The sequence below is a fragment of the Equus caballus genome, chromosome 20 (genome assembly GCF_041296265.1).
Source record: "Equus caballus isolate H_3958 breed thoroughbred chromosome 20, TB-T2T, whole genome shotgun sequence".
Classification (NCBI taxonomy): Eukaryota; Metazoa; Chordata; class Mammalia; order Perissodactyla; family Equidae; genus Equus; species Equus caballus.
The window spans coordinates 26,625,044-26,651,946 of record NC_091703.1 but is presented as its reverse complement, the minus strand read 5'-3'; the positions used below and the strand labels follow the sequence as shown (position 1 = coordinate 26,651,946).

At 43.9% G+C, this 26,903-nt stretch overlaps 1 protein-coding gene and 1 pseudogene across 14 annotated transcripts; both read right to left on the bottom strand.

The window, feature by feature from the left end:
• Positions 1–1,182: 1,182 nt before the first annotated feature.
• LOC138919374 (butyrophilin subfamily 2 member A2-like) lies at positions 1,183–5,638 on the bottom strand (annotated as a pseudogene).
• Positions 5,639–13,483: 7,845 nt separating this feature from the next.
• On the bottom strand, positions 13,484–25,253 carry LOC138919433 (butyrophilin subfamily 3 member A3-like). Of its 14 annotated transcripts, none has more exons than XM_070244235.1 (10): positions 25,113–25,253; positions 24,250–24,395; positions 20,671–20,763; positions 20,067–20,414; positions 17,446–17,601; positions 17,244–17,264; positions 17,128–17,154; positions 16,212–16,238; positions 15,727–15,753; positions 13,484–14,205 (listed from the first exon to the last, which is right to left on the bottom strand). In XM_070244235.1, exons 3-10 carry the CDS (start codon positions 20,756–20,758, stop codon positions 13,676–13,678), a joined length of 1,224 nt encoding a protein of 407 aa, XP_070100336.1. In that variant the 5' UTR covers positions 20,759–20,763; positions 24,250–24,395; positions 25,113–25,253; the 3' UTR covers positions 13,484–13,675. The 14 variants fall into 14 exon arrangements, with proteins under 14 accessions (XP_070100336.1, XP_070100340.1, XP_070100342.1 ...); XM_070244239.1 differs by having other exon boundaries at positions 17,446–17,526; XM_070244241.1 differs by having other exon boundaries at positions 20,067–20,409.
• Positions 25,254–26,903: the final 1,650 nt, after the last annotated feature.

The window sequence follows — 26,903 nt, the reverse complement described above, 5'->3', positions numbered from 1 at the left end:
TAATTCCATCACCAAAGGAAACACAACTGAAAAACTTTTCTCTTAGTCTTCTACCATCCACCCAGATGCTCAAGCTAATCCTTAAAAGTCATCCTTGGTTCTATCCTCCTCTCACTCCCAGCCTCTAATCCATCAGTAAGTCCTATCTCCCAATAAATCTTGAATTTCTTAATATTCTACAGCTCCATAGTTGCCACCATCATCCAAACCTGCATCATCATCTCTTGCATAGATAACTGCAGTTGTTTCCTAATTGGTCTCCACCTTCCTCACCTGCTCCTGTCCCAGGGACCCAAGACACAACAGACACATCATGTACACACCACACAACAGTTTCAGTTTAAATCTCTTATACCATAAATATTGACAGGTATAACCCAAATAAGTAAAAGATCTTTAAGGTCCTCAATAATTTTTAAGTATCTAATGTCCAAAAAGCTGGAAACTGATATTCTCTCCACCAAACCTGAACCTTGTGATTCACTTGGTCCAGTGTTCACCTGCTCAGCTGGGAACTCAAACCATAGGCCGTACTCAATAACTCAATACTGATTCCTCATTTATTGCAGGGACACCTGACCCAAGTCAGACCCAGACATGTCCTAATCCTTCATCCTTTTTCATCCCAGCCCTAGGCCTGAGGAGCTTTACTGTGTGGTCTGGAAATCTTGGGGGTGGTTTGGAAATGGACCATGAGCCCCTGGGATCGCTTAGCTCTAATGGTGGCGCTTAACCACTCCATCAGGCTTGGCCCCCTCCCACCTCTCTGGTCCTACTTCCTCTATCTCTGACCTCCATTTGTGGTTTCCCCCTCCCCTCTTGCATCTTGGTGCATCCTGTTGTCTTCGCCCTGTGTTCACAGGGTCTGATGCCAACTCGAGAATCAGGTTGAATGTGTCACTCTGATCTTAATGTGGCAGGTTTCTGCCTGTCACTTTCTCACACTTTCTTCTTGGTTGGGAGCCATGTGGCAGCACAAGTTTCCTGAGACTGGACACCGCCCCATGGTTACAAGCAAATGAGTTATTAAAACAACAGATTAATGAGGGTGAGAAGGGGTTGGGCGTGAAAAGAGTGTCGGGGAGCCTTTGGAGGGGGTTCTCGTATGTGACCAGAGGGGAGGAGGGCACAGTTTTCTCCATAAGAATCTTTGCCGTGGTAGTACAGATGGCCAGGGTTTGTCTACTTGGATATGAAACCAGGGAATTGATCCTGGTGGCTGCAGTATGTCCCTGCCCTGTGAAGGATTAGGCTACCCTCAGGCACAGCGTCCCTCAGGGCCCCTGTGAATGCTGAGTAGATGAAGAGGGGGCTGTCAAGAGACTACAGTCTAAAGAAATGTCTCAGGGGCCCAGAGAAGGTTGAATGGGGACATGAGAGATGTGTGATCCTTCCCTGATGTCATAGAAGGAGACATCTCCAGTTTCACAGTCCAGGAAGATGCTCACCCAGCAAAGGTGCTCTGTCAGGGGGAGAATCTTCTCAGGAGAGGACAAGGCCCAGTTCTTCTTTCCGAACATCTCCAAGGTCCAGAAACCATTCTGAGGAGCGAGGAGGGCCTCTCCTTTCCTCTCAATACTGTCTCTACAAACCCCCACCACTCACACCATCATGTTTTCAACTTCCACCTCCCAGTAATGTCTCCCTGAGGAGAAGCTCTCCAGGCCCAGGGCACAAAGCCGACAGTTGAATCTCTCCGGATTGCCAGGCACGCTCTGCCTGGAGGGGCCCCGTCTCGTGCTTCTCTGGTCATCTTACAGGAAGAGCTCAGTATGAGCAGTGTCTGGGTCCAGGACCACATCAGCTGCAGAGGAAGACTCAGGTTTATGCCGGGAATCTCAGGAGATTGTGTGATTCCTGGTGCCCAGAGAGGTCCCAGAAAGCTGATGGCCGATCCCCCATGTGGCAGCCTTTTCCATGAAGGCCCCTTGATCCCAGGTCCCAGGCAGCTCACAGACTGAGAATGACTGAGGCTGCACCTCTATCTTTTGAGTTACAGGAGCGTTGCCTCAGGTAAAAGATAAATTGGGCTCCAAGAAATGTAGAAAAGTTTAGCAAATTAGGTGAAATTTATGGCTCCCACATTCTCTCAACATTCTCACATCTGCCTCCTTTTCTATTCAAGACATATGATCTCTGGGACTCTCTGTAGTTAGAAACCTTTCCACTTGGCTTAAACCAGCAAAGAGGCACTATCCCTCTCTCAGTGAAGCAACTAAAGCCGATTCATCCCTATGCAAGTCCCTAGTGGGTAAAGGGTCCCTTCATTAGTCCTCTGTGTTCCACTAGTTTAATCGAATGACAGCTTATTTAAATGACTAACAGGTCACCCATCAAAGTGTAAAAAAGAGGAGGATAATGTCCTCAAAAGCTAACTCACTGCCTGAGAGGTTTGTATGGCAAAAGGGGGAATTATTTCCATCCAGTTTTACTTTAAGAACATGAGTCTGAAGTCTATAGCTGTGACCTCTCTGGATACAGGAAATGCTTCAGACCCTGACATTCTGCAGACTCTCCCATCTGCAGTAATTATTACTTAATCTACATTTCCACCGTGTTAAAATGACTTTCTCCTTTCCCCAACTTGATGTGTCTGACTATGACAATTTTGAAATTCAAAAGGAGGAAAGGTCCCAGTGCCATGGTATCTAGTAAACCCTGGATTCTTTGTTGTTTTTGAGCAGAAGGTGACAAATCAGAAAATGCAGAGTGCTCACTAGGACCAGGCAAGTGGATCTCCTCCTCTCCCACTTGCCCAATCCCTCCCCTCACAGGCTACACACAGAGCATCAGTGTTCTCTTGGAGCAGGAGGCATTTCTGGCACCTGTCTGTGCAGCGCTGAGACAGGCTTGGGGAAGCTTATTGCCTTTCCCACACGTGGCTCTTCAACTGTGCAGTCTATACCATCTCCCAGGTTATAAGTAGCTAAATTAGCTTTTTTTGTTTTTCAAATTAATCAAGGATCCACAGAGCAACAACTACTAAACTGTAACTTTTGTAGAGGTCCACTATGTATGGCATATCTCTGAAATCATGGACTAAATGATTTGATTTCGTGGCAACTAAGCTGTAGAATTGATTGAGAGCTTTGGAGAATCCCTGACAGAAGAGCTGGCATTTAGCTGTGGGTGGGATACAGTTAGAGATCCTACCCTAGCCACCTACCACCCCCAGCCAGCCCTGGGCCCCCTTGTTCATCTCCTTTAATAGGGTGATTGGTGGGGAGAAGGCTCAGGTACAGAGGGAATGTCAGAGGTGCTCACCAACATGTAAGAGGGTTCTTCCCCATCCTGCAGTGGGACAGACAGAGAGGTGAGCTTCATGAGATAATGGCTAACCAAAGAAAAAGACAAATTGTGCCTGGAGTAGCTAGGACTTGCTAAACTTAGGCAATTACTCTTGAAGTTGCTCTGAAAAAATAAACAGAAAAAACTGCATGTCCTCTATAGAAGAACTAAGAGAATTTGAGTTTGTATTAAGTAATGAAGGACTGGCCTTTTCTATGAACATCACCATCGCTTTTTCCCCCTGGAATTCAGGGAATTGTCAAGATACCAGAAATGGTATATGATCAGATGGCTGGAGATTATCAGTACTGATTTAGGTTTGCTTTTGTTCAACAATATAGTGATAATTGTAGCCAGGTGAATGGATACAACATTTGCAGAATGGAAGCAAGGAAGCTCTGAGGGATAATTCCTAGGACGTGATAACTCCAAGCCTTTGCTGCTGCCTCTATTCACACTCTCTCTCTGTTTCCCAGGCTTCCAGCTGTCAGAGCTGTAGCCTTGTGTGACAATGAACAGCCGTTTTGATGGTGATATGAATCTACTCATTTGACATTACAGTCAACCTACTCTTTTACCTATTATGTCATGGTCTTTCTCTTTTCCACATGTTCTTTCACCAGTTCTTTACATTAGTTTCTTTCTCTTCATTTTCAACCTCTTTGTCCCCTGAGAGAATCTCTTTTCTCTGTACTCACAGATGCTCCCAGATGTCTTGACATGACAGATGCTCCCAGTCATGAGGAGGAGCAGAGCAGGAGTGATGACAGCTGGGGTCACCATCGAGTGAGATGTGATGAGAATAAATAATTCTGAAAAGGGGGCTAGAAAAATCTCATTTAGTGAGAAAAAGGAGACCTGGGATGAGAGTGTCCCTCAGGACCCATATCTAAAGAGCTCCCCCAGGCGCCTGCTCTGTTGGCTTCCCTCTCAGAAACTCCAGATAGAGAAAGAGTGACCCACAGTGATTGCCAGGGCTGGGGGCCCAGGAGACAGAAAGCAGAAACACCTGGAGTCGCCATGAGAAGAAGCAAGGTGAATAAAAGGTAACCAGCCATGCTGGATCACCACAGCCATCACCCGGGACAAGCCACCATCCCTTCTTGCCTGGAATATTTCAATGCCCTCCTCCTGCTTCTGCGCACGCCCTCTGCAGTCTAGCCTCAGCACAGCAGCCTAAGTGAGACCATGTTATTATTTTGCTCACAATTCTATAGTGTTTCCTATCTCACTCAAACTAAAAGCCTATGTCCATTTATGTCCTACATTTCTCCATATGATCTGGACCAATTGCCACTCTGAATTCATGTTCTCCAACTCTCTTGCACTCTGTCTATTCCAGCCATACCTGCCTTTAAGGGTTTCTTGAAACTGCCAGACATGCTCTTGCTTCAGGCCCTTCGCATATGCTGTTCCTGCTATCTGGTTTGCTCAGTCCTCAAATATCTGCATGACTCATTCCTCACTTGCCCAACTGCCATCTTTTCTCTGAAGCCTTCCCTGGCCATCCTATTTATAATTACAACTCCCCCGTAGAACTCCCTATCCCCTTCCTGATTAATTTTTCCACAGTACTTATCACTATCTGATACAACTCACAGTTTAGTTAATGATTTAACTCCTTGTGTTAATTACATAATTTTTTTGCTCTCTGCTGCTCTAGAATGTGAGCCCCAGGAGGGCAGGGATCTTTGCGTATTTTGTTCAGTGATCTATCTTTGGTTTCTAGAACAGTGCCTTAAACATATGTGATGCTTTTAAGGATTTGTTGAATGAATTTATGAATGTCTATAGATAGAGAATTTCCCTGCTCTGTTCCATGGGAAACGCCATGGGCAGGAAGGGAAGGCTTCAGCAAGTAGCATCTCTGGATGTAGACAGATACCCCCTCATACGACTCTCCATGTTTTATTACTGTTCTAAATGCTTAAAAATTGCTGCAGGATAAGGACCAAAGCAGGGAAAAAATAATCACATTTAACCTCAGAGAGAGGCTCCTACTCAGGTGTTTTGAGACTATTTGATTGTTCACTTATGAGAAGGGGAGAGTTTCAGCTCAGCCCCAGACTCTAGCCCTTCAGGGCCCAGGACCCTTCCATCCCACGTCCCTACCTCCCCATCCCCACTCCAGCCTCCAATCTGTCTGCTGAGCATCTGCCTCCACACAACGAGCCTCCAGAGGGCAGGGAACTAACCTGGAATGAAAATCAGTTTCCTTCTCCTGGCCAAGCAGGGTGTTGTTGGTGGAGCAGGGCACGTTCCTCACAGAGCCATCCCTGATGATCACAGCCGTGGAGACCGTGAAGAGGCTGCCTGCACTTATAGTGTAAGCCTCCTCCAAGGTGGGCATGACCTCACTATAGGTGCCCCTCCAAACGGCTCATGGTTCTGGGTACCACCCTACAGATGTGCACTCCAGCCAGATGCCCCCATCCTTGTGGACCGTCATTTCAATGAGGGGCTTAGAGCCCAGGTCTGAGGAGAGAGACCAGGGTTCAGATAGAAAGGAAATGGTGTCTTAGCCAGAGTGTCTTAGAAGATCAGCTGTTAATGGTGAGCGCCAAGCGAAGTGGGGAGAGAGCTAGGGTCCAGCATCCAGAAAAACTGATTACACATATTCCATGCATTCCTGCAGTACCCCATCTGTGAAGGGAGGAAGGAAAGAAAGAAAGAAGGGAGGGACAGAGGAAGGAATGAAGAAGATAGGAAGGAAGAAAGGAAGGGAAAAGGGAAGGATGAAAACCTTGAGGATGGAGAACACCAGGAGACTAATATGCCAAAAAAAGTTCTGAGGTCTCTAGGAGAAACTATTGTATTACAGTTTTCTTTCTGCTCCACTTACAGACCCATCAGAGGACCAAGCATCTGTCTCCTAATAAATGTTTGTTGATTGATTTACTCAGCTAGGATTTTAATGTTCTCACTTCTGTGTCGATCTACTCTGACCTGAAACAAGCAGGTTGAGGATTTCACTTTCGGCCCTGGGAAGACTTCTCAGTGGCCTTGGCTTCCTAAAGCTCTAGGTTAATGTGATAAGGACAGAAACCTGCCAGGCTGGTAAAATCTTAAGAAACTTTTTAACCTCGAGACACTGTCCCTTCTCTCCTAGTTTAGGGCTTCACATCACCACAGCTATCTGATAATCATAAGGAGCTTTCGGTTTTTAGGAGAATGGACAGAGCTGGCATGCAAAGCCAACCCTTAGTCCAATTCAGAGATGTCTACCTCCCAGAGGCTCAGTTAATTACTTGATTTTCTTATAGCTCCTTCACAACATGCACCTATTAGAAAGATCTGGATACTCTTAAGATTCTCAAGATGATAACATCACCTCGTCAATGTCAGCAGAACACCATCAAAAATCCTAGGGATTCAGACTCCTCCTATCTTATTTTGTCTTTAAAAGAATCTTCAATAAAAGAGACACTGGGTGTGAGAGAGCTGCAAGTGCATGGTCCCAGGAGACTCTGTCCCCTTAGCCATGTGTCCAGCCATTATCCAAACTTGTTTTAGGTAAATCCTTTGTTAAGCCTATCCAACAGATTATACTAAAGACAAAATTAAAGCAATCACTTAAGTCATAGTGCTTCCTGCTCAATTCAATTTTTGCCAGAGAGGGGGAAACAAACAAAAGAAACGTCACATATTGAAAGGGTCAAACAGAAACTTGGAAGTGGATAAGATTCATAATAATGTGGCAAGTTGGAAAGAAATTCTACAAAACGTTCCATCAGATTCAATAAGCTCAAGCATGAGACAATAGACCTAAGGAAAACCACTCAGCCTGTTAACCCCCCCCAAAAAAGCAGTAAACAAACAGACAATTCTACAACTGAATTCAGAGTGGGGCAGGCCAGGCCAGGGTCATGTTTACAGGGAAAGAGCAGAGGGTTCCTGCCACACACACACTCACACTGTCAGCTGTGCAGTGTTGCTGTGAACAGAGACAGGACACTAGGTTGAGAAACGCACCTTTCACGACATTTTGTATTAATCAGATACAAGGCTGCCCTTCTAGTAACAAAGACGGGGTCTCACACAACTATGATCTAAGGCTCCCTGAGAAGGTTGCACTGTCCCAAACCTCACTTCCACTGGTCCGATGGACTGAAATGCCATTGATTTTTGTGTGTGTTCAAGGCTTTTCCAGTCTTCAAACATTTCTTTTAAAGTGTAATACACTGACTCCGGGAGTGAGGTCATACCTCAAAGCCATTATTAATAAACTAGAAATCCCAGGTTAAATGCCATTTCTATTTTGAAGCCCTGCCCAATCCCTCCTGGCTGAATTCTCCCTCTTTTTCTCTGTGGGGCCATCAGGGTTAGTACTTAATCATGCTTTCAGGAAATCATCTGTTTACACAGGAGTCATTCTCACTACAATTAGTATTTGGGGAAAGAGAAGAAAGGGAAAATTAATAATTGTCAATAAATGAGATGTCCGTATGTTGACGTCTGCTGGGCAGTCCTTGTTTATTACAGTTGTCCTGGTGCCTTCCATCACTCTTCCAAGTGTACAGTTTGGATGATCAAGTACATGGTTCCCCAATAAGAAGCCATGTTCCAGGCACTGTGCTGGGTGGAATTTCACATTGGATCCTCTCAGTCAGCCCCAGAGGTGCGTGGCTCACTCCCTCACTGTATTCTGATTTTCCTCAATTGTGATCTTTTCAGTGAAGCTTTCCAGACCATTCTGTTTATAATTACATTACCTCCATGCCCCCATCTCTCTCAACCCCTCTCTGCTTTCTTTTGTCTACAGGACTCATCACCATCTGATATAAAATACAGTTTAATTAGTTACTTCATTTATTGCTCACTGCACCCTCTAGAATGGGAGCCCCAGGAGGGCAGAGATCTTCATGGATTTTGTTCTCCGATTTGTCTTTGGTTGCTAGATTGATTCATTAAACATTCCATGTTAAGCGAAATAAGCCAGATAGAGAAAGACAAACATCATATGATTTCACTCATATGTGGAATATAAACAAACTTATGGACAAAGAGAATAAATTAGTGGTTACTGGGGAAAAAGAGGTGGAGGGTGAGCACAAGGGGTGAAGAGGCACACTTATATGGTGTATGACAAACAATAATGCACAACTGAAATCTCACTTCGTTATAAAGTATTATGACCACAATAAAACAAAAAATTAGGTCTGGCCTGTTTGGGCTTAGAGTCTGATGAGGTGACCCTGAGATCTAAAGAGGGAATCCAAAGGTGAAAATCATCCTAAAAGGTGGTGACTTGCCTTAACCTTTGGGGAGACTGTTCCTTGGTCTCTATTATAGACTCAGTGGACAAATTTAAAACAACCATGGAGTACTTGAATGCAAATATTTTAGACAGAAAGTGAAAGCTCTCCTCTTACTGTGAAGTAAACCTGTGTCACAGGAAAAAAAAATTCATGGAATAAGCCAATAATATAAGGATCAGAGACACATTTTTCTGACCTCCTTGGCTCACTTCTCTGGCCAGAGTTGAGTTTCTTCAGTTGTCACTTTACATTCTTTTTTACCTTCCCTCCCTTCCCCTCCTCCTCTCTGGGAATCAGGCTTTGTGCCCTGAAGTAAAGCAAGCCCTGGAGAGCCTCCCCACCAGGAAGCTTACCCTCTCCTGGGGACCCTCCTTGCCTTTCCCCCCATCAGGTTCACTCTGCTTACCACCCCACCCACACCCCAGAGCTGTAGCACTTGCCCTCCCTTTCCTACATTCCAGAATTAACTTCTGAGTTTTTTTTTCTCTTCTGACTCTCAAATGATGATTTTTCTGCTTATCCCCTCTCTCTAATCAGCTCACTGACACAGTTACAACCACAGAACAAACCATCCCAAAAGCAGAGAAAGCATTTTCTTAGTCTCCCATTAGATGCAGTATGCAGGACTGCAGGACCTGTGATCCAGCCCACTCTGTGACCTCAAGCCCCAAGATCCAATGAATGGTTTAGAACTGAGGATTGGCTGGCTGTCGGTCAGCCAGCCAATGAGCCCATTTTCTCACTGATTACTAGGTAGAACACATAGAATTTGAGAATTAAAGTCCAACAGCTGTGAATAGCCTTTTGTGGTGATCTGATCTTTTAATTTCCTTTTCCTGCTTACAGAAGTAAGAAACTTTGCATTTTTTGCAAAACTTTGAGATTCTCCATGCATTTTGGCCATGGCTGCTAACCAGGAGGAGAGGCCTCTGTGTGTAGAAGTGTATATCTAGTACAGGATAGGGCTGGTGGCGGGAGGTGATGAGGTAAACATAAACAATCCTCTTTCCAAAACCAGAGGAATCTTATTGAAGTTGTTGGGCTTGTGAGGGCCAACGGAGAGAGAAGGGTGAACACAAAGAGGGGTCGAAGGAGTAGAAAATGAAGCAAGACAGCAGCTGCAGTAGTAGACTATAGACCTTGTCATTCATTCAAAACCCATTGGAAGAGAGACGCTGAGGATACTGACAGGCAAAACCTCTTTCTCTCAGGGAGGTGGCATTCTAGTGGGGGCGGGAAGATAGCACCAAACACTTTCTAGTTAGGATTAATCTTCTGCCAGTAGATGGACCAGTTGATTTCAACACCCTCCTACACCCACACAATGCTCCCCTCCCATGCCCCATAGACCCCAATTAGGCCATTGTATAGATTTCTTCTAGGACAATCTTCTTGAGACATATTTCTTTACATTTCCCTAGAGACCTCCTATTCCTTTCTGATTCAACTCAAAACTGTGGAACACACTAGCACTGGCTCCACAGTTTCCTCCCAGGACTTGGTTGCTCTTGGGAAGGGACAGAAGAGGGGGCGGTGAGAGTGTAAGAACCCGGCCTGACTATAGCCTCTGTCTAAAGAAAATAAGGCCCAGGGGTTCTGGGAAAATTTGTGTCAGAAGCATCCAGTGAAGCCAGGCCTCAGCCCCTGTGGTAGCTGACCTGAGCCAGAGGAAAACACATGTGTTCTGAGCGTGAGGAGGACCCATTGTCCAAGAGGTAGCTCAACAAGAAACCAGTTCCAACCAGGGTGTGGCACTTCAGATCATGACAACCTGACCCAAATACTTTGTCTTGAGAGGAGTAAACCTAGAGGGTGTGTTCCTTCCTTTGAGTCACCTGCAGCTGTGGATTCCCTCCCAATGAGGCCAAGACATCTCTTGGCCCACAAAAGAAATGACTATTCTGTCCTGTTCAAATTCCAAATGACTGACTCATGGAATCAATGAGCATAGGAAAATGGCTAAGTTGCTAATTTTCAGGGCTGCAGCAATAGTAACCAGAACCATTTACCTTGTTACAAGAGAACAAATTTCACAGAACATACAGCACAAATAAAACGGGGCCCCTCAAAGACACTGGAACCAGGGATGAGAGAGCGGCCTAAACTCTCTCCATCTTGAATCCTTCTCTAAGCACCTCTGCTTCAGTCTAATCTCTCTGTAGATCCCCTTCCGTTTGCTTCTCTAGACCACACTGTGGATGGAAAATATCTTCCCATATATCCATGCATATCTGCTACAAACCGGGTATAACTTGTTACATATCACTGAACTGAGCCATTCAATGAAATTGTGCAAAGTATTCCCTCAGGCCTAGTTTGGATTGGATGTTCTTCCCAGATCCAGTCCATGTCAGGGGGCAGTGGGACCATGTTATTTGGACACCTATTGGAAGATAGGAAGTCATCACTATGAAATGGATGGGGATGGAAGGAGGACAGAGAGATCTTAACAAGTATTCAGTATATTCTCAGAGGCAGAGACTTATAAGCAAATGCTGTTGATACCCAATCCCATAGCCCCTTGGTCCACTTCAGGTAGCCAGCTTTCTACAAGACAACAATCTCCCAGGTGCCTGCCTTTCTTTTTCTCCACATGAGAGCTTTCTCTAACACCATTGATACTTGCTCCTTTGCATATACACATCCCAACCTGGAAGCACACGGAGTTAACACCCCCAGAGCCAACCTTCAACCACTGGGGGATGGGAGTTGGAGAATAAAGGCCCAGATTCCCCATCCCTGCTAGGAGTATTCTGAATTATCACCCACAATTTCTCATGGTTTTTCAGTGCGTCCTGAGTAGGACTGAGCCCAGTTACCCAAATGATAACCAACTAACTAAAGTACCCTCTATGCTATTTTTCATTTAGTTGACTTTTATCCTTTTATTTATTTCCCAAATGGGTTTCCTAGGATCACTTCCCAAATAAAGTACCTGAACCCAAGTCCTTGACTCAGATTCAGTATTTGGGGAACCCAAACTAAGAGATGGTATTACATAGAAATTTTACCACGCATTGGATCCAAAAGTGAGAATTAATTTTTCTAGAGAAGCAGACTCTGACATATATACCTGAGTCTAGGGAGTAAATGAGAGCTACAGGTAAATTTTCCAAAAAGTCACAGGGATCTCCAATCACAAAGGTGCTCAGTCTATACAGGGGCCTCCAAGGATGGAGGACTCCTCCTCCTTCAGAGTGAGCGAGGCTGTGACTATGATAAGTGTAGCAGGCTAAATAGTCCACACCATCATCTCTGGAGCCTGTGAATATGATACATTACATGGCAAAAGAAGCCTTACAGATGTAATTCAGGGTTTGGATCTTAAAGTAGGGAGATTATCCTGGATTCTTAGGAAAATTTTCCAGGATTATCTGGGTGGATTCAATCTAATCACCGGAGTTCTTAAGAGTTGAAGAATTAAAAGAGTCAATGGAAAAAGAACCAGGAGAGATTCAAAGATTGAGAGGGACTCCAGCTGCCATTGCCTTTTGAAGATGGAGGAAGAGGGCCACAAACCAAGGAAGGTGGCAGCCTCCAGAAGCTGAGAATAGCTCTCAGATGACAGCCAGCAAGGAATGGCAACCTCAGTCCTACAAGTACCAGAAACTGAATTCTGCCAACAATCTGAAGGAGCAAGTAAACTGATTCTTCCCTAGGGCCTCCAGAAAGTACACACCACGCAGGCACCTTGATTTCAGCACAATGAAATCCATAGTGGTCTTCTGACCTACAGAAATGTGAGATAATAAATTTATGTTGTTTTAGGTCTCAAAATTTCTGGTAATTTATTATGGTAGCAATATAAAACTAACACAATAAGGATTTTGTGAAAATGTTTCAATGAAGTAAACTGTGAAACTCTAGTGAATAAACTATTGTGACTTAAAATTGAGAAAAGCGCACTGTCGAAGAGTGAAGATTATTCACAAAATTATTTGAGAAATGTAACTCAAAAACCAGAGGCTGGGTAGAGTGGATACAGTGGTGAACAGTAATAGTAATTTTAATGAAGACTGGCTTTTCCTCAGTATCCATCAGCTGAAAGGAGCTTTTGTTAACATCAATGAATGGTCAAGAGTGGAAATATCCCTTTCCTGGAGATGGATCCTACAGTGTGATAAAAATACCACTCAAGTTCATCTAGCTTCCTTCCTCCCAAATTCCTATGCCGCAGACAATCTTTAGGTATTAATTTAGGTTTCCTAGAGACCTTGAAGTAGGAGGATTGGTTCTGGCTCCTTGATCACACATCATGTTGACAGAGTGAGTACACACATGCCCATTGTTAGTGAAGAGTTTGGCCTCTAGTCCCTTCACATCCTGTATGATGCAGTCCCTGTGAATTCACTCTCTGGGCCATATAGCCCTGCAGAGTCAATATAAAGAGTTGCTGGACCTATGGCTCTGACAATGGACCTTGAAGGAATCAAGTAGGGTGTGGCCTCCATAGTCATCTACAGCTATCCTCACCTTGCGGTGCTCGGGAAAGGAAACCTCAGAATTGCACATGGTCCCTTCCCCCCATGGGCAATGGAGTTGGGAAAGAAGAACAAGCTATGGCAAGGGGGTGGGATAGGGGCCAACCTCTCCAAGCAGTATAACTTTCTGTATGTATTGTATAAGTACTATACCTAGCCCTGCCTTATTATCCACATTCGGGAAATGGGACTACCCCCAGGGTTATTGTGAGGATTAAATGAGTAAAATTCACTTAAAGCATTCAGCACAGCACCCAGTATATTTTACCTATAAAAGATAATTATTTTTTTTCAAATTCCAGCTGTCATTCACTTGCTAGGTCACCTTTGGAAAGTTAATTCACTTTTCTGCACCCCCAATTCCTTATCTATAGAAAGAAGACAATAAAGTGGTACCAAACTCAACTATCATACGGAATAATGAAATTGATATCAGTGAAGTGCTTCACACAGTTTGCGCATTTAGTAAGTATTTTATTGTTGTGATGTGTTGCTGTCACAGAGGAGGCCCTAGGCTCCAACCTGGGCAGGGGGAAGCAAGGATGTTACTTCAGCCTGAGGGTCCCCATTCCCATTAGCAGGGCCCAGGGTCACTGGGGTCTCCAGGGAAAGATCAGACACTAGGTCAGTGACAAGGGTAAACTGCACTCAAGCTAGCGCTGGGCAAATCATCAAGTCAGTAGAGTCCCATATTGTAGTTCTGAAAACAGGACACAGAGGCTCAGAGAAGGAGGTGTGTGGGAAGGTGTAGATATGAGATCCATCCATGGCGTTGTAGAATGAGACCTCACCAGTCTCATAGTCCAGGAAAACCCCCACTCTTTGAGGAGGGTTGGCAATTGTCAGCTTGGTCCTGGAGTAAGTGAGAGCTTGATACTCTTTCTTGTTAGACAGTCCCATAGTCCAGAATCCTTTCTCAGGTGCTATGTCATATGGAGCTTCTCTCTCCACATACTCACTACACACTCCGACATACCACTCTTTCCTGTCTCCTACCTCCACCTCCCAGAAATGTCTCCCTGATGTGAAACTCTTGCAACCAAGCACACAGGAATGGTTATAAAATCTCTTAGGACTGTATGGCCGTCTCTCTGGTATGCCTAACCACCATAGCCTCCTCAGGTCCTCAGAAATATGGATGTAGGGGTTTGCCGTGTCCAAATCCAGAATCACATCCGCTGCAGAAAGTATGGGATGGGCCATGGGTCAGTCATTGTTTGCAGATCTCAGACATCAAGACCTGGGTCTGGCAAGGGGGGCCGAGTCCAGTGCCAGGTTTCCCAAGCATACCCTGAATGTGACCCCCTCAGAAAGACCAAAAGAAAAGCCCGGAGACCTTCTGTTCAGTGGAATAGAATGCTGAGGTCAGGCTCAGCCTCACCTGACATCTTGAGCTGGCTCCTTCCTTCCATCCTTTTCCTACCTCCCTCGACAAAATGACTGCCTCCCCATGCTTTATAGTCACGTAGATTTACACTATAATCCTTGCTCTACCGCTCAAGAGCTGAATGACTTTTCCTTTTCTGCAGTCTCTTTTTCCATAAGCCCAAGGTTTATAATATCTTTGAGCCTCAACTTCTTTAATTGAAAAACAGGGATAAAAATACTCATCTCTAGGGTAGAAATAGACAACGCACAGCTTTATATGTAGCTCAGGGCATGCCATGGAGGAAGTGCCTGATGTTGCAATATCTCCATGCCTTTTCTATGCTATAGGCCATGTTGGGGACTTTCTGTGCTCCCAGATCCACTCTCCACCTTTTTCAACCCTCTTCAGGGCGCCAGGAATCTATGCTCTATGGACAGCATCACTGAGCTCCCTTGCCCCTGGTTACATGTTGGGTTTGGCCAATGGGAGGTATTAGCTGAAGATTAGAAGTAGAAGGAGAAGCGAGGCACAGCATTTATTTCCCCCACTTCCTCCCTGCCAACGTCAGATGGTGATGCTCTAACTAAGTCATGACTCCTCTGAGGCAGCCTGTCCTTGAGCTACAGCTTCCTCTGGGCTCCAGTAACTGCTCTCGCTCTCTAGTCCTTCAAACATAGAAGTGGTAATAGATCTTCACTACTGTGAGACCGGTGGCACTTCACATTCCCTTGTTGGTTTCCTTTAACCCCACTCCCACCTTTGAAAAGAGTACCTTTTCTAAACTTTTTTCAACCAACCAGTTTGAACATGCCATCTCTTTTTTGTTGGTTTTTGGACCAATACACATTCATTACTTCAATTAATCTTTACCTCAACTCTCACAAAATAGGGATTATGATCATCAATTAAAAATGAGGAGACTAAATTTCAGAAACATTAAGTCACTTGGGGACACACAGCAGCAGGAGATGGCATAAGAAGCTTGGGAAAAGCAAAGATCTTTGCACATTGCCTTCTCTCCTTGGTCATTCCACATCCTCACTCTCCCTGAAGCATTGGTTCACTCTGCCTCTCCTTCCCTCAGCTTAATGCCTCTTCCTTCTTGTGAAGATCTGTTGAAGCTCAGGAGAACAGTTCTCCTTGGTTCACTGGGCTCTCATCACAATGTCCTGAAGATGGGCACATCTTTGAGACCAGGACTTCAAGTCACCCACCCAGAACTCTCCCAGTAATGGGGACTTTTCTTTTCAGAATCTCAAGAGTTTGAGAAGAAAAAAGGAATATGTTCCCTCAGGTTGTTGTCCTCAGGAACATACAGTGATTCACTCACCAGCTTCAAAGAGGGCCATCTTCCATTCTGAAAGGCAGGACACACAGATAAAGAAAAGGTATTATTTCTTTGATCCCTCACCCATTCTCCTCACTAACTCTTTTCTCTCTCCCTTTATTCAATCTCTTCCCATCTTCAGATTCCTTTATCTATAGCTCTGTTGGATCAGACATACAACCTCTCAAAAATGGCGGACTTCCTTCCCTCCAACATGCCGGGGCTGCAGGCAACATGGCCAGGTTTTTCTGGGGTGTGGGCCTGTGTGCCAGCAGGGTGAGGGGTGGCTGAAAATAACTGGATGCTGTATCTGGAGGTTCCTGTCTGAGGCTCCAGAAAAGCAGTGGCGGCATCCCCCTCAGAAAATGAACTTTTGTGCTAGATCTAATTATTCCTACTGGGAATGCCAATGAGTCTCAGGGCAGAAAAATCTTCAAATGCTTAGTACACTTGTGCCAGGAAACCCAGAGATAATCATGGTCACTCACCAGGATAGTCCCGAGCCTTCTCTCCACCTACAATGGAAGAAAGGTAGAGGTGTCACCTAAAACGTGTAAATTCTGAGTCATGTCCTTTCTCTTCTTTTGCTTCCATGTAATCTTTCTTATTGACGCCCATCCCCACCCTTCCTACCTTCTCCCTCTCCCTGTTCAATTGTCTTCTTCTCTCTCCTCCTTAATATCAAGTCTGAGAACATCAATTCCATGCTGATGATACCACAGGCACCTTGTAAATGCTTTCCCAGCTGAGACCCAGCAGATCTATTCTGTATATAGCTACACTCCCATACCTGGGTGTAGGTGTCACTGTGTGTAGCCTGTATGTGTGTGTGTACTAGAATCCATCTGTCTCAAGCTATATTATATCCTCCCTACTTCTGAAAAGAATTGACAACTTAATGAGTAAATTTCAGATACTCTTATTTAAAAGCAGTTCTAATAAAAATGTGACAATGGAGCCACTGTGACCACTACTTTTTTTAAGAGACACTTTTCTCTTTCCGTCTTCTCTTAGTTTCTCATTCTTTTAAATCTTACAGTCTTTGTTTTCTTCTCAGCAGCCTACAGATTATGTAAAGCAACTAGTGAGGTTCCAAGCAGAGGGAAAGCACTCTGTATAGTGAGTTCCAGCCTCCTCCTCCTCCTTTCCTTTCAAGTTCACCCTTGCAAGGCTGAAGAGTCTGTAGTCCTGTCCTAGAGAGGGACTGAAGGCCCTTTCCTCCTTTTAAAAAACACAACTCCCCTGTGCTTCCGCACAACCAGCCACCCTTATTTCTTGCCCTTAGTAAAGGAATCCAGGATATTTCCCAGCCCTGGGAAGAGTTAGGTGTGAGGTTAGGGCATGGCAAATATCCCAGCAGAGAGTCTTGGATGGGAATTCAGAGAAAATGTCAGAGCCACTCACTAGCCATGTACTGGATCTTTCTCCACTCTGCAATAGAAGGAAGATAAAGAGTCATTATGTTGATTAAAGCAGTGATAGGGAGACATATATGGGTCCTTGGGAGTATGGGAACTTACTGAGTTCATGGTGCAGCAATTCTGGAAAATAAGCAAGAAAAAAAAAATTACTGATGTGGGCATGGAGTGGGGAGGACCTCCGGAAAATAAACCTTACAAATGACCCAGGGCAGGTGTGGGTGGCAGGAGTGGGGATGAGTTGAGTTCTTTGGAGGTACCTTCCCCCAAGCCAGTGTCTTGGATTCCCTCCTTGGTGTGATACCTCTTGCCTTTTCTTCCAGATCCTTTTCCACTTGCTCTCCCTCTTTCTCCTTCTTCTGTCGCCACAGGAAGTAACTCATCCCTGCAAGAAGTAGCAGCAAGATGGGCAGGGTCCCCGCCAAGACTGCGATCCAGGGCCTGGTCCTCCAGAAGGGGTCTGCAATGGAATGGTACTTTAGCCTCTCACCCCCAGGGTGGGGATCATGGAGTTGATCTCATGACACTAAATGGTCCTTCTCCTCCCCTCAGTGACCTTTGGGTAAGAATTCAGAAAATTCCTCCTATAACATAATACTATTAGTTGTCTTGAACTGTCTGCTTCTCACATCTGAATATGAGTTACTTGGGTATCAGAATCATGTTTTTTCTAATTTAATCTTTCAATAGTTTACATTTACATGGCTCAAATATAAAAAAATATAGAAAAAGTCCTCCAAGTCTCCCACCCACTCTCCCCCCACCTCCCATTTATGAGCCTCTCATTAGTTAGCTTAATATGGTGGGTAAGAATAGGAACTTTCCAGCTGGAGAGCCTGCATTCATATTCTGCCTCCTCCACTTGACTGGCCGTGTGATCATGGACTAATTACTTAACTGCTCTGTTTCTGGTGTCCTAATCTGTAACATGGAGGTAATAATAGTACCGCATTCATAAAGTTAAAGGAAACAATTTATGCTTATAAATAGGCTGACACATAGTGAGTGCCATGCAAGTGTGTATTAAATTCTAAAAATATAAATATGTTCTTATGCTTTCTTGTTTACACCAAAAATAGCACCCTATACAACTGCTCTGCATCTGGCTTTTTCTCTTCATCTAGGAGATCCTGCCGTATTAGTACAGAGAGAATGTCTGTGTTTTGTTTCCCAACTGTGCAATATCCCATTGCATAAAAGTTCCCCATTGATGGTCATTTGCATACCTTCTAACTTTTTTCTATTATGATTAATGCTATAAGAAATAACCTTTTACATGGGTCATTTCATTCAAATGCAAGTATGTCTGTGAGATAAATTCCAAGAAGTGGGATTTTGGATCAATAAATAAGTAGTTTGGAGAGATACTGCTATATTTGTACCCAAAGAAGTTGTGACAATTTATACCCAAAAAATACCAAATTATACCAAAAAATGTCTAAGAGCGATGGTCTCCCCACAATCCTGCTATTGGAATTTGTGATTTGCCACCTTGGTATTGTTTTCTTGCCACTCTTATGAGCAGAAAATATTTTAATACTTGTTCCTCTATTGAGTGAGAGGGGATACCATCTTGCGAGTTATTTCCTTTTCTGTGAACTTTCACCATTTTTCTACTTTTTTTTTTTTTTTTTTGTATTTTAAGGAGATTAGCTCTCTCTCTAAGATGTGAGTTGTACATACTTTGTCTCCATTTTGCCATGTGTCTTTGCTTAGGGATCTAATCTTTACCATTTTACTCCAATTCCCATTTCCTGTCACAGTTTCTGGTACACAGGAAATACTCAGTAATATTTGTGACATAAACAGTTTATGGGGGAAAGAAACATCCTTGGAGTAAGAAGAAGGCTACAGATCTCTGCTCTGTGGCTTATATTGACTGCAAAGATCCAAGTCAGCACAGAAAATCATGCATCCTCCTTCTTTCACTATCCACAGCTCAGCACAGTACACCTGAGGCTAAGCAGGGCACTGATTTGCAATGGAAATCCTGGAGGTATTTTGCTGGTTGAGAAGTGGGTTTCTGATGATACAGGACACCCCTTCCCCAGAGTTGCCTTTCAGGATCACAGATGCTGTGACTGCATACAGACCATCTCTATGTGCAATCAAAGATGCTGCCACAGATGGCATGTCTTCTCCCTTGCCATCTCTCCACTGTATTTGGCACTGTGGATACCAGCCAGTGGACGTGCACTCCAGATGGATCCCTCCATCCTCACAACACATCATTACAATGTAAAGATCAGAATCCAGTGATGTAGAAGGATAAATAAACCTGAGTTCTTTGCAGATCTTTGTATCGATGACCGTCTCAACGAGAATAGAATGACACATTCATATTAGATAATTTAAGGGCTGTTTCATTAAGGAGATGTTTCCAAAAGCATGGTCATGGTGAGGGGAAAATTATATGGGATAGAGCAATACACCAGGGCCAGGGACAATAGAGACGTTAACACACACCCATAAACCCAAAGGGAGATGGAGAGGAAGCCCTTTTGAAGACCTAAAAGAAGAGAGTCATGTGGAGGAGGCTTTCTTGAGAGGAGCTGTGATCTTCAGGAAGGGAATGCAACCAGCTAGAGGTGGTCCTGTAGGGAGACGTTGGGGGACAAGTACCCAGACCTTTCTCTCCTCTCTCCCTCCTTCTACATTCTGCTAAGGCTGCCCATTGACCAAACCCAGCCCGAATCCACAGAGCAAGAGAGTGTCCCAAGAAAGAGAAATGCAACCCTTGATACCTGGATATCAGTTAGGAGGGATTCTTCCTGGAGGAAACCTGTGTCTTTCCCAAGTGTGTCAGAGAAACAAAATGGAAAGGCAATGGAGGCAGTTCTAGGACCATCTAGGAGTGCTCTGAGCTCTGCCTCTGCCCGCAAATCCTACAGAGGAACCAGCTCAGAAGAAAATTTAGAGGCTCACCTGCAATCTTCAGCTTCACCGTGGCTTTTTCAGAGAAGTTTTCATCTTGGAAATAACACAGGTAGTTTCCACTGTCAGAGGTTCTGATGTCATAAATTCGGAGAGTAGCCTTCCCTTCAGGGAGGCCATCGCGTAAAATCGAAGTTCTCCCTCGATACTCTGCCATCTGTATGTTTTCTACTTCCTGCCCATCTGCATACAAGTATACTACTTGCCCAAGGCTGGATCTCACCCACGTCAGCTCCATGGTCTCCACGCTCATCTTTGGGGACAGATGACAGGGCAGATCAGCGTATTCACCAACTAGGGCCAGGATGGGTCGAGGGGGCCCAATGACAGCAAACTGAGCTAGTCAGTAAAGGATAAGCTCCATCAGAGGGAGTTGGGGTCATGAGGGTAAGGGTCAGGGGTCTCAGGCAGGGAGGGTGAGATACAAAAAACCTAGAGAGGAACATGATCTTAACAGAAGTACAATTTCTCTTAATGGCATGTGTACCTTCAGTTTGGGATGGGACTTTCAGGTATGAGAAGTTGTCAGAGGTTTTGACTGGGCACTGATAGGTAATTGTCTGGTTCAGATACATAAAAGCAGAATGTTCCCTACCTGAGCAAGGGGTAAACAGCTGGACCAGGATGAGCAAGCAGATAAGGTTGTCAAGCAGAGGGAAGTCTAGGGAACTTGCCATTTTCATCTGTGCTGCAGAGAGATGATGGAAAGAGTCAGGTAGAAACTATAACCTGGAAGAAGATTTCAAATTCCACATCAAACCTCCACCTCCCTAGGTTTATCTCAGGGTGAAACACAAAGTCACTAGTGGGGTGACTCAAGATCCTCCTCTGCCAAAATGTCTGCTTGAGAGTCTCTTAACCTTTGAGTTCCAAAATGGAAAATCACCCATAAACATATGTAATGTTAAATATACATACATTTAATTGCATACATTTTACATACATCTAAATGTATATTTAACATATAAATGCCATGTATTTACTGTTAAATGTACATGCAATAACCCTTACCCATCAGCATATCCTTGGCCCTACCATCCAAATATGTTCAGAAGCCGTCCACTTTCCCACACTTCCCCTGCTACAGCCAGGTCTGAGACTCCACCATCACATTCTGAATAATGCACGACTGTCCCCTCTGGCTGCTCTGATTTCACATGTGTCCACTCCATTCTAAACTTAACATAACAGCTAGTTTGTTCCTTAAGCCACATCATATCACTCCTCTGCTCAGCACCTTCCAGTGGCTCCCATTTCACTCAGAATAAGTGCTGAAGTCCTCACGATGGCCAACATTGGCCCTCCAGGACCTTCACCTCTCACTTCATCTCCCCCTCTCTCCTCATCTGCTCCGGACACACTGCCCTTCTTGCTTGTTCTTGGACAGGCCAGGTCAGAGAACATCAACCCTGACTCTTCCCTCTGCCTGGACCCTCTTCCTTCGGATATTCACAAGGCTCACACTCCCTCTGCCTTTAAGTATTTCCTCTAAAGGCAGGTCCTACATGAGACCTTCTCTGACCACAGGATTATGGCAAACTGCTCCCATCCCCCTGAGTCTGCTCTCTTTTCCCCGATGTATTCTCACCATCTAACGTATCCTGTGTTTACTGTCTGTCTCCACCTGCTGGGATGGAAGCTCCACAAAGCAAGGATATTGGTCTGTTTTGTTTCCTGATGGGTAACAGCCTTGTAGAACAGTGTGTGTTCACATGTAACCCTCAGTATATATTTGTTGAATGAGTGAATGGATGAGGGGTAACATACTAACCTATCAATGCTCACTAGCATTTTAAATTGGGTTAGATGATCAGATTAATTGGTTATCATCCTACATGAAGGGAGATAGAAAGTTATGAAGACAAGGGTCTGTCTCTTTAGTGACCTGCTCTTTTCTTAGAGAGAGAGCCCTTTCTCCTATGCACCCACAGAGACTTGCCTATATTAGCGTAGGACTTGCTTATGTTAAGGTATTGTCTATATTATCTTGATTATTATTCCTATTTTTCACTAAAGTGGTTTCAAGGAACAAGCATGTCCTGGATATGCATGTAAGAGTGTTAAAACTCAAAGTGCCTCAGAGCATTCTTTTCACAATTGTCCTTTGGGGGAGAACTATCCCTGCAAAGGAAATTATTCACTTCCTGTCTTCCCTTTCCCCGGTGTTCACCAGTGTTCCTTGGCAGATGGCCTCTGGACTCACCAGCAGTTGATAATCTCCCTGGTCTTAATCTTCCCACTGTTATAGAAGTGCCTTTTCGAGGCAGAGGTGAATGAGCTGGCACTTGCAAAGAAGGGGAAATTATGTCAAGCCAGGAGCACACAGCAGCCCAGCAAAGCTCATGCATCTGTGAAGTGCTATGGTTCTCTCAGCTCAGAGGCAGGACACCTGCAACTCCCCACTCCCTGTCCAGTGCTCCCAACTCTATCTTAGTTCAGAAACTCACCTCCACCCTCTTTTAGCAATGATTTGTGGCTTCACTGTGAACCCTTGTGATAAGGGAAGTATGGGGACCTGACAGCTGGTGAGGCTTGATACTAGCTGAGTTCTAGGTTGCCTTCCATCTTAACCACCCCAGAGTTGGCTGCATCCCTAGATAGTGGAGAGCCTGAGAGCAGGCCTAGATGGATTACTTAGAGACATGACTGAGAATTCCGAACCTAGCCCCTCCTTCTCTCTTGGTCCTCTCCCATCGTGTATCCTCTCCTTCCCTGAAGATGTCAAGTGGAATGGGGTGCTGACAAATGACTCAAGTGTGTGTCCATCTGGAGAGCAGCTCTGTGGACTCCCCTAGGCCACAATTCATGGCCATCATCAAGTTCAAGTCCCATCCCCATCAGACTCTGGTCAAGATCCAGGAAGACTCCCTGATGGAGTGTTCGAGTCAGTCAGAAGCTGAACTTCCCCCTTTTTTTTATTTCTTTACTTGATGAATATTAGGCCTGAGCCAACATCTGTGCCAATCTTTGTCTATTTTGTATGTTGGTCGCCACCACAGCATGGCTGACAAGTGATGGAGGTCTGTGCCCAGGATCCAAAACCTCAAACCTAGGCCATGAAAGCAGAGAGTGCTGAACTTAACTACAACGCCATGGAGACTGCCCCAAAACTGCCACTTCTTAATCACAATGGTAGTGAATGGAAAGCTAGGAATAAGACCAGGCCTCACCCATCTTTTCATCCATTCATTCAATAAGTATTTATTGAGTACACACTATGTGCTGGGCCCAACATGTGTTAGGTGTAGGAAGAAAAAGGAGGTGGACACCAAGTAACAGCACTATGATTCACAAGTTCTGTGATCTCAGTCATGTTACAAAACCTATTTAAACTCTATTTACTCATGAAACAGTGTGAAATATGAACCTTAGAATGTGCAGAATTGGCCCAGCAATTCCATTTGCAGATAGCTGGTCCAGCAAAGCACTTGCATGGGTCCAGAGAGAAACATGTGTAAGGACGACACTGAAGCATTATTTTCAAAAGTAAAAAAGCGATCGACAACCTAAGTAGCCACCCATAAGAGTTAAATAATGGCTCATCCTTATGAAGGAATGCAATGTGGCAGTTAAGGCTAGTTTACAATCACTAACCAAGATAATCAAGACATATTAATGAACAAAAAGCACATTGCAGAACAATCCTAATGATTGTATAAAAAACAATGCTGTACATTTGTATATACACGTTTATGTCATTGTCTTTTAAAAGATCTAAAAGCATACACGCTACACTGAGAATTGGGGATTGAGCGAAAGACACTTTTGTCCTTTGCACCCTATACTTTGAAAATTATTTAAATGTTTAAATTTGAAATGTTTCCATGTAAAACTTAACAATTAATAATTGCTTCAGGGGCTGGCCCGGTGGCACAGCAGTTAAGTTCGCATGTTCGGCTTTGGTGGACTGGGGTTCGCAGGTTCGGATCCCGGGTGCGGACACGCCACCGCTTGGGAAGCCATGCTGTGGTAGAGGAAGATGGGCACGGATGTTAGCTCAGGGCCAGGCTTCCTCAGCAAAAAGAGGAGGATTGGCAGCAGATGTTAGCTCAGGGCTAATCTTCCTCAAAAAAAAAAATTGCTTCAAGTGATTATAGTGACTGCAACATACTACCTGTTCAGAAAATACCAACTCCTCCAAAACAAACCAGCATGAGGCCCACAATCATAGTACCTGCAAGTCCAGGAAATGCCAGGGTACAAGGGAGCAGAAGTCTGTGCAGCTGGCAATCCTTTGGACCCTTGTCTGACACCTGGACACAACCTCAGACAGAATATTGCCTTTCAGGACATCCTGTTCTCTTCAAACTCTTCTCTATGCTGCTAAAGAGAAGACAGTATTATTATTTTTATAATAGATAACAGTTTCTCTTCTGTACTCAGAGTGGAGAAAATATATTCAGTTATTTTTAGGGAATTTATTTATTTTTTGTTCCTAATTATAAACACTTTTAAAACGGAGAAAAATATAAAAGAATAAAATTTAAATAATCTGTGATGGTAACCATATACTTTACTTCATGGTAATGTAAACATTTCTGGAAGTATTTTGGCCATATGTATATACCAAATGCCTTAAAGATCACTTGGCTGAGAAATTGTACTTTTAGGAATTACTCTTAAAGAAAAATAAACAGGTGTTAGCACAAAGATTTACGTTTAAAGTTGTTCATCACAGCAAAATGTAGATACAGTTTAAATATCCAAATTGGATCCAGTTTTGTTACAATCATAAGTAAAAATTCCTTATTAAAAACATGATTCATAAGAGTCCTTTGATGCTTTCTGACCACAGTAAGTTTCTAAGAACATGCAGTTGGCAAGCTTCTTCATTCAGGTTGTCTCCCTCCCACCAAATTTCCCAATGCAGGTCCTTACCTTTTGCACTGCCTCATGCCCCAGCCCCATCCCTTCACCTCACACAGGAGCACCAAACCCATTTCTCCTGGTAAGGACTTCCCTGTACCTACTCTCAGCTGTTTAGCGTCTCTCCCTCCAGGGCCTGTGACCCTGGCTTTACCAATTTCCCCCACTTACCCCTTGGCATTTCCATCTGAAAATCACAGCACATAGAATAAAGGCAATCAATGACTCCTTTAATGTTAACAGTCTGTTCTGGAAGAAAGGGAATAGAAAGAAAGGCTGCTCACTGTGAGAAACAGTAACAGAGTCCCTCTTTGGAGGAATTAGTATTTTGATTGGCTCGGAAGCGTGTTTCTTATCAGTTCCTGGACAGAAACCAGTGGGGAAGGTTAATATGAAAATAAAAACTGTATAGGATTGTATAAAATGAAGAAAAATTACAGCCCTAATTCATACAAAATTTGTATCTCTCTCTGTTTACATGTTTGAATCATTCATGCGTATGTTTGTGCATAATTATTATTTCATTGTGAAATAACCGTTTTTGGTCTTTTATATCCTAATAGATTTATCAGCAGAACTAAGCAGAAAAATTGCAAGATTTTAATGTATGAGGACAGGAAGACTCACATTAATTAAAATGCTTTTGTGGCCGTTTGCTAACCTCTGTGTGCATGTAGGTGGGCACATGGAGGAGGACATCTTTTACAACAGAGACAAATAGAAGTACGAACGGAAAGAAAACCAGATGCACTCTACCTCTTTAGTGCTTCAGAAACTTTTCTCAGACCCATGAATGAATCATATAATTTTCATGTTTCCAGAGGCAGCGCTGCCAGTGACTGATGGACATGTCTTACGTTTTACAGAGCATTCTTACTTGGAGTGTTGCTGAGCAGTTTCCTTCACCCTCTGCACCATATTTGTGCTACATTTGTATTTTTGCTTATATTTGCTTCCACTCTGCCTGCAGGATTCTGTATCCTCTGAGGTTAGTCTCTGGATAGGCTGTGAATGCTGTTTCTATAAGGTGTCTTTGGGATAAACTCATTCTACTTGTGGTCTAGGGCCTCCCAAGACAGTTTAAGTGCATCTCAAGACAATGATGAATGTTCCTAGGACTTTGATGTGACCTTGGCTGATGGAATTTGGTTATATTCCACCTGTTAGAATTTAGGCTTTTTGGTAGACATAGCTGGTTGCTTGTGCAATATCTATTCTCTATTTCTTCTTAGAAATCAAATCAAATTTTGGGGGGGGTCTTGTTATGTGCCCATCCCCCTTATACATAGAAGAGACCAAGGGACTAAGTTTGAATCAAGGATTTGTAGGTGGAATGTGCTGGGTTGTGTTTCTCAAGAGGGGTCCATACTCTTCCCACTTCCTCCTTCCTTTGCCTAGAACTTGGTCCTTGGAGCTGGAGTGCAGGGACCATCTGGTGACCATGAGGCAACCTTGAGAACGGAAGCCACATGCTGAGATGGCAGAGAATAAAGATAGAAGGAGGCTGGGGCATGGATGCATCTCTGAGTTGCCTGACAAGCTCTGGACTGCGTCCTTCTGAATTTTACATGAGATGATATCAAACTCTTGTTTTCTTTAAGCCAGTGGTATATCTGGTCTCTGTCAGCAGCAGCAAAGTATAGTTCTTCCCTCCCCACCTCTGACTATCAACAGTTTATCATGAAACTTTTCAAACATAAAGCAAAGTTAAAATACTTTTTCAGTGAATTCCAAATATACCTGCTATCTAGATTCTACACTGAACATTTTACTATGCTTTCTTTATTATAATTTATCCTTCTCTTTATCCCCCATCCATCCTTATTTATTTATTCATTTCAAACTTTCCTTATTTATTTGTTTATTTATTTGGTGCCTTTTTTTTTTTTTAAAGATTTTATTTTTTCCTTTTTTCTCCCCAAAGCCCTCCGGTGCATAGTTGTGTATTCTTCGTTGTGGGTC

What these genes read in the sequence shown, in the direction of transcription:
- LOC138919433 (XM_070244235.1), bottom strand. Translation starts at nt 20,758, where the DNA reads ATGAAAATGGCAAGTTCCCTAGACTTCCCTCTGCTTGACAACCTTATC. An exon ending in GCTGTTTACCCCTTGCTCAG is followed by an intron (nt 20,415 to 20,670) that starts GTAGGGAACATT and finishes TTTACTGACTAG; the next exon opens with CTCAGTTTGCTGTCATTGGG. An exon ending in GAAGGCTCGGGACTATCCTG is followed by an intron (nt 15,754 to 16,211) that starts GTGAGTGACCAT and finishes CCTGCCTTTCAG; the next exon opens with AATGGAAGATGGCCCTCTTT.